This window comes from Morone saxatilis, unplaced genomic scaffold (assembly GCF_004916995.1).
Source record: "Morone saxatilis isolate NCDOM2014 unplaced genomic scaffold, NCSU_SB_2.0 Contig12, whole genome shotgun sequence".
Taxonomy (NCBI): domain Eukaryota; kingdom Metazoa; phylum Chordata; class Actinopteri; family Moronidae; genus Morone; species Morone saxatilis.
The window spans coordinates 25,979,089-25,992,864 of NW_023339674.1; the positions used below are offsets into that span (position 1 = coordinate 25,979,089).

Consider the following 13,776-nt stretch of genomic DNA (forward strand, 5'->3'; position numbering starts at 1 on the left):
CAAGATACTGTTGATTGCGACTAAGAAGACAATAACAAGGAACTGGTACAAGACTGAATCTCCTACCATAGAACAATGGCTAGGGATTGTAAGAGAAATATACTGTATGGAGAAAATGACTTACCAACTTCGACTGAAGGAAGATGTTTCTATTACAAAGTGGAAAAAATGGGTGTTGTATGATATAACGAAAGACATGTGAACTGTAAACTGTATAAATCTGATTTTGTAGAATATGGATACCTGCAGCCATGACTGTTGATACTGTTTTATTTGTGTTTATTGCTTTTTCTTGTTGTGTATGTCTCTTGTATATATGGAAAAAAACTTAATAAACATAACAGTTTAAAAAAAAAAAACCCACTCATACCAACTTCCAGCAGCAGCAGGAAGTTGTTTTCAGTGAACCTGCTCAGCACAAAACAGCAGACAGACACTGTTAAACAGACCAAAGCAAAGCTAAAGGGAGAGTGAATATTGCACTTACTTTGATTCAGTTCAATTCAATATTATTTGTATAGCGCCAATTCATAACAGATTTCAGGTGGACACCAACACAACTCCAAACGTATGCTACTCTGTGTCTACTGAATGTGTAAATAAGCAACAGTTTGCTCAAACATTTTCAATAGCAGCTTTTAAAGGTGATAATATGTCAGTTCCGTGTTTTCAGCTTGTTGTACTACCTACAAGTGGTACAAAAAACACTTTAAGGTCTGTCCACTTTTCAAAATTTCTTAAACTAAGGTTTCTAAAATTGGGGACACTGCTGGTATTGCCATCTTATAGTAGGGCCACTGCAACATTCAAGAAGAAAAAAAGATAAATAAAAAAAATAAAGCTGAAACCTGTTTGCTTTCTTATCAACGCTTTGCACTCATTTGAGGGCACCTTTGACCATTTCCATTATTTTGCAGCAAACTAAATATTTTAAGTAGAATTTGTTTTTTTGTTTTTATATTAATTGTACATGAAGGGGTAGTTTAAATTAGAAAAAATATAATCCTGTTATTTTTTTGACATTATCGAGGGCCAAAGAGAAGGGAATGGAGGGCCGGAAATCATCAAATCAAGATTGTGATTTATGAAGGCAAATGTAAAACTAAATGCATGTAAGAACTAGATCAGCAGGCACTGTTTGTTACTATAAAACTATAATTTGGTTGCCAAGCATGATACTAACAGAATAACCCGTTGCAAAACATTGGCAGTGAACATGTTTTAGAAATGTTCAATGTGATTACTCTCTCCGATATGTGGAAGGAAAATGCAACCTGCTTCATGTTTGTCATACTTAATCTCCCCCTCTTGCAGTCATGAGGAAGCACAGATGTGTAACGAGGCTTCCTGTACTTCCCTTCCCTTCAATCACTGTTCAGATGAGGAGGTAATGAAAGATTTTTAATGATGTGTTGTCCTGCTTTATGAAAGCTTTCCCATAGACCTAGAGAGTAATCTTGCTATTGGAGCACTTGGAGAAGGTTGAATCCCAGGGCAGTCACACAGTTCGAAGGCATTAAATTTGCTCCATGTATTGATTGGTTTGTTATTAGATGGGGGATAAGTACGGAGCTCTAGAGAGGAGAGGGGAAAGGTTTTCTAATAAAGATGTAAGGTAGAAAGACTGAACGTGTTCACTGTAAAAGTCAGTTTTAATGTTCCTATAAAACTTTTAACTGTCTGGAGATTGTTTTGAGGCATAAATCATACCCACTGTAACATAGGCATCAGGTAATTTAAATTTCAACAATTACTTTTTCTATCGTGACGTCACCCATTGGTTTGTGAAGTACTGTTTAGAAGCCTCAAGTTCTGCTAGCATGTCGGATCTTCTGAGCCAGCGGTGGTGACGTATTGCAAGTTGAGCTGCTCTCATTGGCAGTGCTTGGTTTCAGCCATCAACATATATAAAGATGGACAAAATGACAGCTCTACAAAAGTGAAGCCAAAACATCTCGATCACCGTCTGGTCCACTGCCTCCATCTTAGCAGATGGCACATAGGCCAGACTAAAAAAATCAAAGTACATTTTTCCTAAAGATGGTTTCTGGAATTTTAGGTAGTTCTTTTCACACTGATGTATGTTCATGTGTTACTTTTTCCGATGAGTTTTGTTTTAATTAGTTATTTGACGCTAAAAAAGGGGCTCACTGAGAATGACTTGTCAATCACAAGGTAGCCATGCCTTAAAGCATACCCTGCTTTATTGTCTATTTTACTCTAAATGGGATCATAATTTACTAAATGAACATTCAATTCAATTCAATTTTATTTTGTTTGAGCGCCAATTAATAAACAGAAGGTTTATCTCCAGGACACTTTTCAAATAGAGCAGGTCTAGAAGAACTCCTTATAACATTTACAGAGACCCAACAGTACCACCATGAGCAAGCACTTGGCGATAACATCATGCTGTATGGAAGAAGACTTGAAACTAGAGATACTGAGCTAATAAATCAAGTAAACGGTAAATGAACTGTACTGTGCAGAATGGAAACTAATCATTTACAGCAGTCTTCAATGTCATTCCATGCTTGTCTTTCAATGAAGAAATACTCTCCACTTCTGATAGAACGGATGCTAGCAGTATCTACACTAACCGCTTTAGCAACAGCCATTATTGTTTTTGAGCAGTCACTTCTCAAACACACCATTAAACCACGCCCAGAGCTGCAAGTAGTTCCTCATAGGCCACTGTTCGTAACCACTTGTGGTTGGATCCAAGCACATAGCTGAAGCCTGGCAAAATGGATTCTTGCGTTAGATCCTGGGTTTGTGATTTCGCTGGGGAATCTTCCAAATGTGAACAATGATATGATACTACAGTGTGATGTTTTAAAAGCAGGTGAGAACATACTTGGTATGAAATTTCATTGCAATTGATTCATCTTTTTTTGCTGAAACCACAAGTGAGGTCACTGTCAAGTTGTCACCCCTCTACCAATCAATCCTGTACCCATGTGGTTTGTTGGAAAATCTTTATTTAATGATCAGCTTTTGCTTTTATGCTGTTTTATAAGAATGTTATAAGTTTCTGAACAAACACAGATCACCTAAGGTAGGAAAAACATGACAGAGGCTACATAAACATAGAGAACAAATGGTGAAAGCTGGATTGCACTGTGCTCTTCAATCTAAATACACATGGTTCATATTTTCTCCTCTAAATCCCACTTAGGTGCTTCTCAAACAGAGAGCTTCAGTGTGGAAATCCCAAGTTAGATACACAGGGAGGCTCCTTCCTGAAGCCCTTGTCCCCCAGACAAACTCCGCTTCTTATTAAAGCATTAAGGACATGTTAGCAGTGGATGCATAGTCACGCTGCTAGAGGCAAAGATTTTGCCTTTGAAATGAAAATATAACAGAAGAGAATTGAGGGAACAGGCCGCCTTGTCTATCACTCAGAGAGTTTGGGAAATGTATTATAAAATAAAGATAAGTGTGTGTTACTGTATAACAGTGTGACTCCATGATTCTATCACATTGTACTGTCTTAACCAACCAATACAGCTTATGAACTAGTTACAATTTATTTGCTGGATAAGGAATACCAGCCCATCCATCTACCCAACAGTTAGGTCCAGTCCGAGAGATCCTGACAACTAGATTGCCATTCAATTTAGTTTATAAATATTCACAGGACAATTCATAATGATTTTTGACCTTTTTTCTTTCTTGACCTTTTTTTACTGTCTGGCAAAAATTGCCTCTGGAACATCATTTGGTTTAAAGGACTTTTTCAATTTTCTGTGGCTGGCCAAAGAGGATATGCATTCTCCCCAAAGGACAAAAAATGCCCTTTAGGATGCCCTTCCAGTGGAGAAAACATGACGAAAAGCCCTTCAAAGGTGCCTTTCCAGTGGAGAAAACACAATGAGTGAAGGCAAGGGTGACGCAACAGAGTTGCGATCTGCAAATACCCCACTAGATGCCACTAAATCCTACACACTAAACACAATTTTTTTTCTATAAATTAATACAAGACAGAATAATAGGATGAAAAGCTTCTAATGTGCACCTTATCTCTCTTTTTTGCATTATTACTTTATGTCCTATGTTTATACTGTATATTTTTATATTTCTTACACTGTTTTCAGCTGTTTCTGCATTTATTTGGTTCGGCTTTAATCTCATTGTACATGTGTATAGTGACAATAAAAGGCATTCTATTCTATTCTATTTCAATTTGATGCCCCGTCCCAGCAAAGTGACTGTATTAATAAACAGTGACATGTAAGACTACTCTTGGATATTTTAGCTCAAATGGGCAGGTGTACATTGTCTCTTAACCTTCCTGCTGCTTATCTTTCAGGCAGTATCAAGTATGTCAGTTATGAAATTAACATTTCACATAAGAGGTGCAGATTTTGCATTAATACTGGTCCACAGAAAAACTATATGATTAAGACCTTTGAGTGCAGTATTCCTTGTTCCTTACTCCATCCACTAATGAAAATTGGTCAACTATATGTCATGCATTCGCCATCCTATGGGAAAATAAATTATAGCTTGCAGAACACTAAATGATAAGCATCAGATGGGATTTAGAACTGGGTATATCCAAAGGCAAATGAAAAATAATTAGGTATACTCTGTATCACTGCGTATACCAGTGTCACTTACCTTACCAACCACGCTCAGTAATACGTAATATGTTTTAACTTGCTCCAAATGATCCTGACACTCTAAACATGTCAGCAAATTATTACAACCACTTTAACAGTAAATGCCGACACTCATCCTAAAAAGGGGAGAAATAATGACTGGGTTACTTGAAAGATCACTTTGGACTGATCATCACCGTTTAACAGTTACAGTACTATTAACAACTTGCAATAAATTACTTTGTAGCATTTTAAACCCCTTCCAAACATATCATGAGACCATGATATTTTGTGTTTTTTGATTTCCCCAATTCTGCCGGATGCTTCCTAAGATGACAAAGAAAACAGCCTGTATCCCTTCTACGTTGCTATGTGTACATACAGTCACTGTACATGGGCTGAAGCAACAAGCTGTGATTCCTCCTGTCTTTGCACATGATCACTCTCACAAACCAAGGATCTGGTGAGCAAGACAGGAATACAGATGAAAAGATGTGCTCATCCCGAACAGGTGGAAATACTTTATTGTTTAATGAAAAGATGATTGGTTTGGGTTGTCTGTTTGGTATTTCATTTCGGTATTATTTAAGTCAGTGGTTCCCAATCTTTTTCCTATATTGGCATCCCCTGGTCTATCTGACCGAGGGTTATAATATAATACGGTGAATTTAATGGGTGTAATCTAACGTTTAAATCTAACAGTTTCATTTAGTTTTGTCACAGAAATGATTGAATCTGAGAATAGGATATAACTGTGTATAATTTTTTCCTAGCACGCTCCTTAAAATCAAGAAGGCTTCATGACCACCTATGAAAGCTATGGGTGGGCTCCGTACCCCCAGGTTGGGAGCCCACTGGCCCTAAAAGTAAAATTAAATAGAGTATTTTGTACTGAGACACTTTGGGAAAGTCCAATTTACAATTTTAAACCTGTCATGAAATGTGACAAAAAGCTTGTAGAATAAAACAACACGATTAAACATTAGATTAGTACCACAACATACGTCGGTTACAACAGTATTCATTCTGCATAAGCTCAAACAAAAGGAGGAGAGCCTTCACGCTTAGTCCTGTGGCTACTGCCGGTAAAAGGAAACTTGGATAAGTGCTTTCGCAGGAACACTGAGGCCAGCCCGGCTACCTCAGCTCCTGCCAGTAAGTGCCTGCAAGTCCACTTTGAGCCCGAATCCGCAAAGCTGCCCATATCCCAGCAGATGCTCTGACCGCCTGTGAATCCATCCTCAGATGCTAAGCTCTCAGCTTCCTATCAAAAGCGCCACGTGGAAGGCCCAAAAGTTCAAACCACTACTGCTGCCCCCATCTTCTTTGGTATCTTAATTTCCCCAGCCATTTATGAATATCTTGCAAGTTTGAACACCTACACAAGAGGTGTTTTGATGTGGTGTAAACAACAGAGCTTGTTGAACAGGAAAGGCTCAATTGCAAAGTTATCTTGATGAATGCTAACAAGTAGTTCCTAATTAAACAGCTGTTCACCGTGTGTGTTTAGTGCTTTGCTATCTATCTGATGTATTCTTACGCTGTTGGATGATGAGTTCTGATATCAGTTTCTCCAGCATGGCAAAGGGAGCATTTCGGATTCTTAAAAATGTGGATCCTTTCACTAGAACTGCCTTAGAGCTTGGAAGCAGTGGGTGGGTCATTGGTGGACCACCCGTAGTTTTGAGTGTCCTCCAAGTGACAGTGGTCCTTGAAGCGCTAGCGGATGATGCGCCGTCAAAACAGCAGTGAAGCAAAAAGTGGCTATGATACTCGTATAGCCCAATTTCCCTTGCCAGGAAAAAGAATTAGGATGAAGCTTTAAGCCTTGGAATAAAACAGTCATAACCATATTAATTAAAATGTCGTATGTTTTAGTGTGGAGAAATCGCAGCACACAAAAATCTATGAAACTATATATAAGAATTTAAAAAAGTTTTTGAACCTCAATTGAGATAAAAGGTTGAAATTAATGACCAATATATTGGTTAGATATTTTGAAAATAACGTATATTCGACCACTATGAATTTGAGGTCAAATAAATAGCATTAAGAACTAAATGATTTTTATTTCTAATCAATTGAAAATTATAGACTTTTTAAATGTGATAAGCTCAATAGTGGAGATCATCTACGTTTTTATGTGTTGGTTACAGAAATGTGGGGCCTCTCTCTAATGCAGTGAGTTTTGTTTACTCAAAAGATTGACTTTTTAAGATAGTCATGTTTTAATCATAGGAAGCTATGAATGTCTTTTTAACAAACACTCAACAGTCTTTATCAAATTAACTCCTCCAAAACTGGCTGCTGGTTCATTTCCATTAGTTCTGCGACCCATCTAAATTAGTGAGCTAATTCTAATGTGTCGAGTTTTATTCGAGTTGCAAGTGAATTACCAGATTCATAATATTAATACTTCAGTTTGCAGTTTATTGGAATTCAGTTTCAAACTAATAAAATTCAAATTCAAATTATGCTATTCAATCCCAGTTTATTCCAAAATACAGTTATTCAAGTTGAGCAATTGTCAGATTCAGTTCTAAAAATGTATTTCAAATTCAAGTTTCTACTCGAAACGAAAAAATCTGCCCATAGAAAAAGGCTAAATTCAGCAGCTGGAAAATGCCGAGGGAATACATTTAATACAATATAGATGTTTTATAAAGACAAAGACTCGTGGACTATCACAAATTATAATTGTCAGTTAGTCGACATTTTTGGCAATAGAGGTATAACATACTGACTACTAATTTTGTGGGGAGTAGCAGAAAAGTAATATAACTAGTAGTGTAACTAATTACTGTTGGCAGGGAGCAATGAGTAAAGTAATATTACTTTTGAGTAATGAGTAATAAATACATTGCCCAGCAATGTTGATAAGCAATCAATACAGCAACTTATATGAAAAAACGAAAAAAGAGTTTAGGCTTGACATAAAATTCAAAAATGTAATAAAGACAGTTAAATAAATTAACTTAAATTATGTGTTTTCTGTTTTTTTTTATATAGTGCTCAGGTCTTCACTGTGCTCTTATCCTGTGAGATTATTTTAAAAGTTTTAATAATTAAAATAAATTTTGAATAATAATTTAAATTTTAAATAATTTTAGATTTCATTACATAAATGAATGAAATGCTGGGATATATTTTGTTATTGAGGTTTAAGGTTTTTTACACCCCAAACATCAATCTCTGGCGACCCTAATAGGAGTCAGGACCCCCAGGTTGGAAACCAGTGTGCTAGTTGTCTAAGGTGTTTCTGCAACACTGGTATGAATCTGACTGAGAACCTTTGTTGCATGTCATTCTCTTTCACTCTGTTTGTCTGTCGGCTGTCATGTATCAAATAAAGACAAAATGCCTCTAAAAGACCTTAAAATAGACACAAAAGCAGCTTTTCTGGGAATACAAATATAGCTCGGCTGTTGTTTAATGCAACACCTCCACCTGCTGGTCATGAAAACACTGAAATAAAAAATTGAACTGCCTTATTTAGAGATTGCACCTAAGTGGCCATCTGTTAGTAATTCCTGTCAAAAACAAGTTGTCAAGCAGATGGTTTAGTTGTTGTCACCTGACTTGCTGTATGCATAAAACTTTTGGTCACATGATCACAGGTATTTCAGCAGTTGCCAGGGAGCGTGTGGACAGAAATTTAGAAAAGAAGAATGATTATGATTTGGTAAAAATATATATATTCATGTATTTTTGTTTAGGAGGAAACCTACTCAGCATCACTGTGTCTGCCTTGTGTGTGAAATAGTGAGTCCAATTATTATGTAATTAATCGTGTTAAATAGCATCCAGTTTAAAAGGAATTAAAATAAACACATTTAGGAACATGACCGGTGGAGTCAAATGTGACAAATTCAACAATTTCCTCTAATTGTTCTATTAGCTCTTTGGTTGTTTTAACTGCTGACTTTTATTTTAGAATTACAATTTCATAGAAAATTTAAAAAAGTCATTGGATATGGCAACCATCCTCGGATTTACGTGAAATTTTCAGTGTGGTCAGCACATGATGTGCACGTAACGCAACCACGGCACGCCCCGACACACACGGACTGTGAGGGCCTGTTTATCGCTGCTTGCACCTTTAATAATTATTATTATTATTATTATTATTATTATTATTATTATTATTATTATTACCAACAAACTCATCCAATGTGTTTGTGGGTGTTAGTGTGCTCTGCTATATGATATACGCATTATTCACTTTCTTATTATTATATCGTGATCGCCTGTCAGAGCGTACAGCACAGAGACTGATGATACAGTTTAAAGGTGGAGTCATTCTGGAGAAAGATTGATTGTTGATTATTGTTGATTGTTGAGTCTCAATCCAGGTTGTCACATACTAACGCGTTGGGTTTTAGTAAATGGAAAACAAAGACAGTCTCTTGGACCGAGCCACACGACACAATGGATGGAAATGAGACTCAACAACCAACAATCTTTCTCCAGAATGACTGAACCCACCTTTAAAACTTCTACTTAATAGATATTCACTAAATTATATCTCAGAGTGCATGCTTCAGAGTATTGTATTTACATTTAAACTGATATTGGTGCCAGAACATTCTCTCCTAGTCCTGAACTCAGCTGAGACTGACATCATAAAAGAGTTCTGGAACAACTGCCACACATTAAGAGGTTCTGGGTGAAATCTGCTCATTTTACTCTCAACAGTTGGACAAACAACAACCTTTGAGTTATACAAACACAAATATCTCAACCAAGGAATCCAAAGAAGTGGACTGTAAATCCACCACTGTGATACGGGTAAGTCACTCTCTCTTTCTCTCCAATGTAGCAGCGTTTGTGAGCTACAGTTCTCCTTTCATTCACAACCAGAGTTAGACAGAAGAGAGAAATGAGCAATGTTAAATTGTGTTTAGTCATTTACAGGAGCTACCTACTGTATCTTCTATTATTTACTGGAGTCAAAGCTCAGAGAGAGAATTTACATGTTAATGTAAAGTGAACCAAAGTGCAGTTTATTGCATAGTTAATAACGTGATAGTGAACCTTAACACCTTGTGGAAATGCTCTCAGTTTTGTTACAGTCAGACAGTGAGGAGAACTGCGGAAGGAGGAGAAGTGTGGAATTAAATGCATGAATTGTCCCAAAGCTGTTGGTTTACTTTACATGTTCTGTCTAATCCATGACAGGATGGAAACCAGTGTTAAATATATATACAATCTGTAGTTTCATGTTTTCTCCCATTTCAGATTATCGAGAAAAGAAATGGAAAGAAGTAGTGATAACCACAGCTATCCACTCCCCAGTGAATACAAGTTCCTGAGAGTTCTTGGAGAGGGCGGCTTTGGAGAGGTCCTGAAATGTTGGAAGAAGGACACCAAACAAAACGTGGCTCTGAAGATCCCCAAGTTCCTCCAAAATTCCCAAAAGGAGGTGGGACATTTAGTTGATTTTGATGTTCACAGCTGTAAAACATTGTATAGTCAGAGATATATTAAGTTTTAATAAGTTATATTTAGTATTAACAACTGCAAAAAGGCAATTTCCTTCAGTTACTGTTATTAAATAATACATTAACAGGTATAGCTATTGACAAATGTTTACTATGTAAAGATATTGTGATTATTTGTACAATAATGCAACTATCAGCAGTGAGTGATAGTCCAACTTCTACATTGTTTTCCCTGATTCTTATACATGATCTATTAACTTTCTGTAAACAACTAATCACGTTGAACCTGAACCCGGTGTGTCTCCAGGTTTTCATGTTGAAAAAGTTTATGCACCACAAGTTTGACGAAAAAAATATAGTCAAGTTTTTGGGCTGGTTCCACATAAAATTTGGAAGGGCGCTGGTGTTTGAGACATTGCACATCAGCATAGAGGATTACATTTTTAAGAACCGAAATGTCCCTTTGCTGCTGAGTGATATCAGAACCATCATCCAACAGGTAAGAATACATCAGATAGATAGCAAAGCACTAAACACACAGTTTTAAACCGTGGTGCATTCACTTCAGTGTATAACTGATCTCATACTTGCAGGTGGTTACAGCATTCGAAGCGCTGAAGAGCGTGGGGGTCATACACACAGATGTTAAACCAGACAACATAATGCTTGTGGACCATAAACGACCCTTCAGAGTCAAGCTGATAGACTTTGGTTTGGCCATTCCCACATCTGAAACCAAGCTGGGCATGACTCTGCAGACAGTTTTATTTAGGTATGGTCTATAAACAGTTGTATGTTCCCTGTAAGATGTTCCCACTATGTACTGACTTGCATTTTTAATCTTTAAAATATGACAGGTCCTCATTCTGTGTGATTCTTTTCTTCTACATTTAGGTCACCAGAAATTATTTTGGGCCTACCATTTTCAGAGGCCATTGACATGTGGTCACTCGGCTGTGTGATGCTCCCCATGATGTGCGGCTATATACTGTTCTGTGGAAATACTGAATATGAAATAGTAAGTCATCAACCAAGTCGGACTTGGACTTGCTGTCCACTCTATCTACTACTGCATGTAGGGTTGTACTGCATGTAACTTTGTTCGTTAGCTATGATGGGACTTATTAGCATTCCAACAAAAAAGATCTGCTCATGTTGCACATCTTAATGTGATGCTGTGTTTCATTTCCAGCTGCGGCACATTGTTCATCTCCTGGGTCAGCCACCGGACCATCTGCTTGATAACAGGACAAAGACAAAGCTGTATTTCCAAAGGACCAAGTCTAATAGCTGGAGGCTTAAGGTACCACAAAGACACTTTTCTGACCAAATCTTCTTCTCTAATTATGATAACATGTTTCCCCACATTGAACAGTTCATCAGTTAGATTATTGAGAGGAACAATAAATCCGAATACATTTAATCTTCTACAGACACCTGACGAGTATTGGGGAATTCTTGGGTATTGCTCGGTTCTCAAAACACGATCTCTGGATGATTTGAAAAAAGTACGTGTAAAGTAGCTTTCATTGTCACTATGATTGACTGTCCTTTCATGAGTCATGTAGATTACTTGACTGATAGTGAATTTGACCATTGTTTCCTAAACTAGATTTGTCTCGAGTGGGATAATGAAGCTGAAGATGTTGAGCGAGAGCAATGTGTTGAGCTCCTGAAGGCCATGCTGAAGATGGATGCGGCTGAGAGGATCACACCCAGTGAAGTCCTCGCTCATCCATTTTTTGCCAAGCGGTAAGTGTGTGTGTAGTGAGATGTGGGTCCTTTTGTTTTATTCACGATTTATAATTTCATCAATGTCCTTTCCCTGTTTTCTGGACATCAATGTAACAGTAAGAGTTTGTCTTTTGGCAGCAGTGAAGTTTCAGCATCTGGATCTGTTCAGTGGAGAACAAAGGAAAGGACCAGATTCAAGGAGACCAAGAAGACGACACAGCAACCATCCAGTTCGCTTACGGTTCGTCCTGCAGCACCCCTGCGGAAGCGTACTCATCTGGAGAGTAACATTTGGTGAGATTATTTCCTCTGGTGATAAAACTCATCCCTCAGGTAGAAGGGAGACATTTCTTTGAAGACGTTCAGACAGAAACAGGAATATTACCCTGTGTGTTTAGTTTGCACAGTAGCGGGAACGAGACATCAGGAGCGGACTGGGAGTGTCCTTCTTCTGATCCAAAGGACGACAACACCACCAAGATCCCACCAGACCACTGCAGTACATCTCTTACAACCCCACCATCACGTGTGATCATGGTTCGACCCGCCACAGCAGAGAACACACTGAAGTTGGAAGATGAGGACACCACAGTTAGGTGAGGTGACTTCTTCTGTTCATGGAACTAATTTCTCAGACAGAAGAAAAAATGGTTCAGTTCATCTGGAATTGGAGCCGATTTGAGTTGGTATATTTCCATTCTGGTACCAACACTGGGCTTATCGGGACAAGTGATCCTCATGGGGACCGGTCCTACTTCAGCAAAACAGAATTTCTGAAGTCCTGGTTAGGGTTGGGGTAAGAGGTCGGGTTAGACTGTGAGATTACTTCCTCTGGTCAAGAAACCCATTTCTGGGTTAGCTCAGTCGGTCGAGCTGGCAACCCATATACGTAGTTTATGCAGCGGCCCGGGTTCTAATCCTTCACAGGCCTTTTGCTGCATGGCATCCCCTCTCTCTACCCACCTTTCCTGTCAATCTTCAGCTGTCTCTATCCAGAAAAGGCCAAAAAAAATAAGGTTTAAAGAAACCCATTTCTCAGACAGGAGAGAAAATGGTTCAGTTCAGCTGGAATTAGAGCAAATTTGAGAGTGTGTTCACCTTTGAAGTTTTCCTGACTGTTTTCAGATGTCAACACAATAAAAGGAATGGTGGTCAGAATGGTAATACGTGTGCATGTGTTTAGTTTGCAGGCTGGGCTGAACAATACATCACAGCCCTCAGTGAAAGTCACTGAAAGTGATACGACAGAACCCTCTGAACAACCACAACCAACAACAACCACCACTACCTGTGGTAAGAAACAGTCTCTGCTTGTGTCTGAATTGTTGCTCATTTGGAGCACCATTGTGGTATTTAATGTCCTTTTTTTCAGATGACACCAGCACAAAGAAGAAGAAGAACTGCAATCTGCGGATCTTTTCTTGGATGAAGAAGACCTTCTGCCCCTGCATGGCCCCTGCTGACGTGGATGAGGAGAAGTGAAGCTCTTTGTAGGGTTTTTAGTGTGATCTTTGAGGAGTTGTGCTCAGGGCTGGGTTTCGTTAAAAATAAAGTATTTAACACAGATACAATACCTTGACTTGAATACCTGTTCCTGAACGATTTTCCTTGTCGACCAGCAGTTGTTAGATAAAGCCAATAATCGACTAGTCATAGCATATTCATGTTATTAATGTAATTATTTACATCTATATATTTGAAAATGGTTCCGAATGTGTCAGAAGAACCAGCAAGGAGACTGAACATTTAGTTCATTTATTTCGACACAGTATAACATCACACAAGTCATAACTTCCAACTTCCAAAAATAAATACTCACAGACTTATGAGTAAGATGCATGATGAATAACATTATCAGTTACTCACAAATTAATTCGCTACGAACTCACTACTCTTGAACTCCATTCACACCCTGGATACCCCACCCTCCTCCTCCACAGCCCGTATTCCCCATGACGACAGTAACACACTCCCCTCATCTGCCCTAAACCCCCCTC

General features: G+C 38.2%; 1 protein-coding gene across 1 annotated transcript in view; it reads left to right on the forward strand.

Annotated features, from left to right (window-relative positions):
* The window catches only part of LOC118321457 (homeodomain-interacting protein kinase 1-like), a 47,306-nt gene extending 34,045 nt beyond the window's left edge, over positions 1-13,261 (forward strand). The window contains exons 2-10 of the mRNA XM_035652776.1: positions 9,843-10,026; positions 10,353-10,544; positions 10,639-10,817; positions 10,940-11,063; positions 11,238-11,348; positions 11,658-11,797; positions 11,918-12,073; positions 12,178-12,375; positions 13,162-13,261. Of these exons, the coding sequence (XP_035508669.1) occupies positions 9,843-10,026; positions 10,353-10,544; positions 10,639-10,817; positions 10,940-11,063; positions 11,238-11,348; positions 11,658-11,797; positions 11,918-12,073; positions 12,178-12,375; positions 13,162-13,261 (1,384 nt within the window). The remainder of the gene's footprint in view (positions 1-9,842; positions 10,027-10,352; positions 10,545-10,638; positions 10,818-10,939; positions 11,064-11,237; positions 11,349-11,657; positions 11,798-11,917; positions 12,074-12,177; positions 12,376-13,161) is intronic.
* Positions 13,262-13,776: the final 515 nt, after the last annotated feature.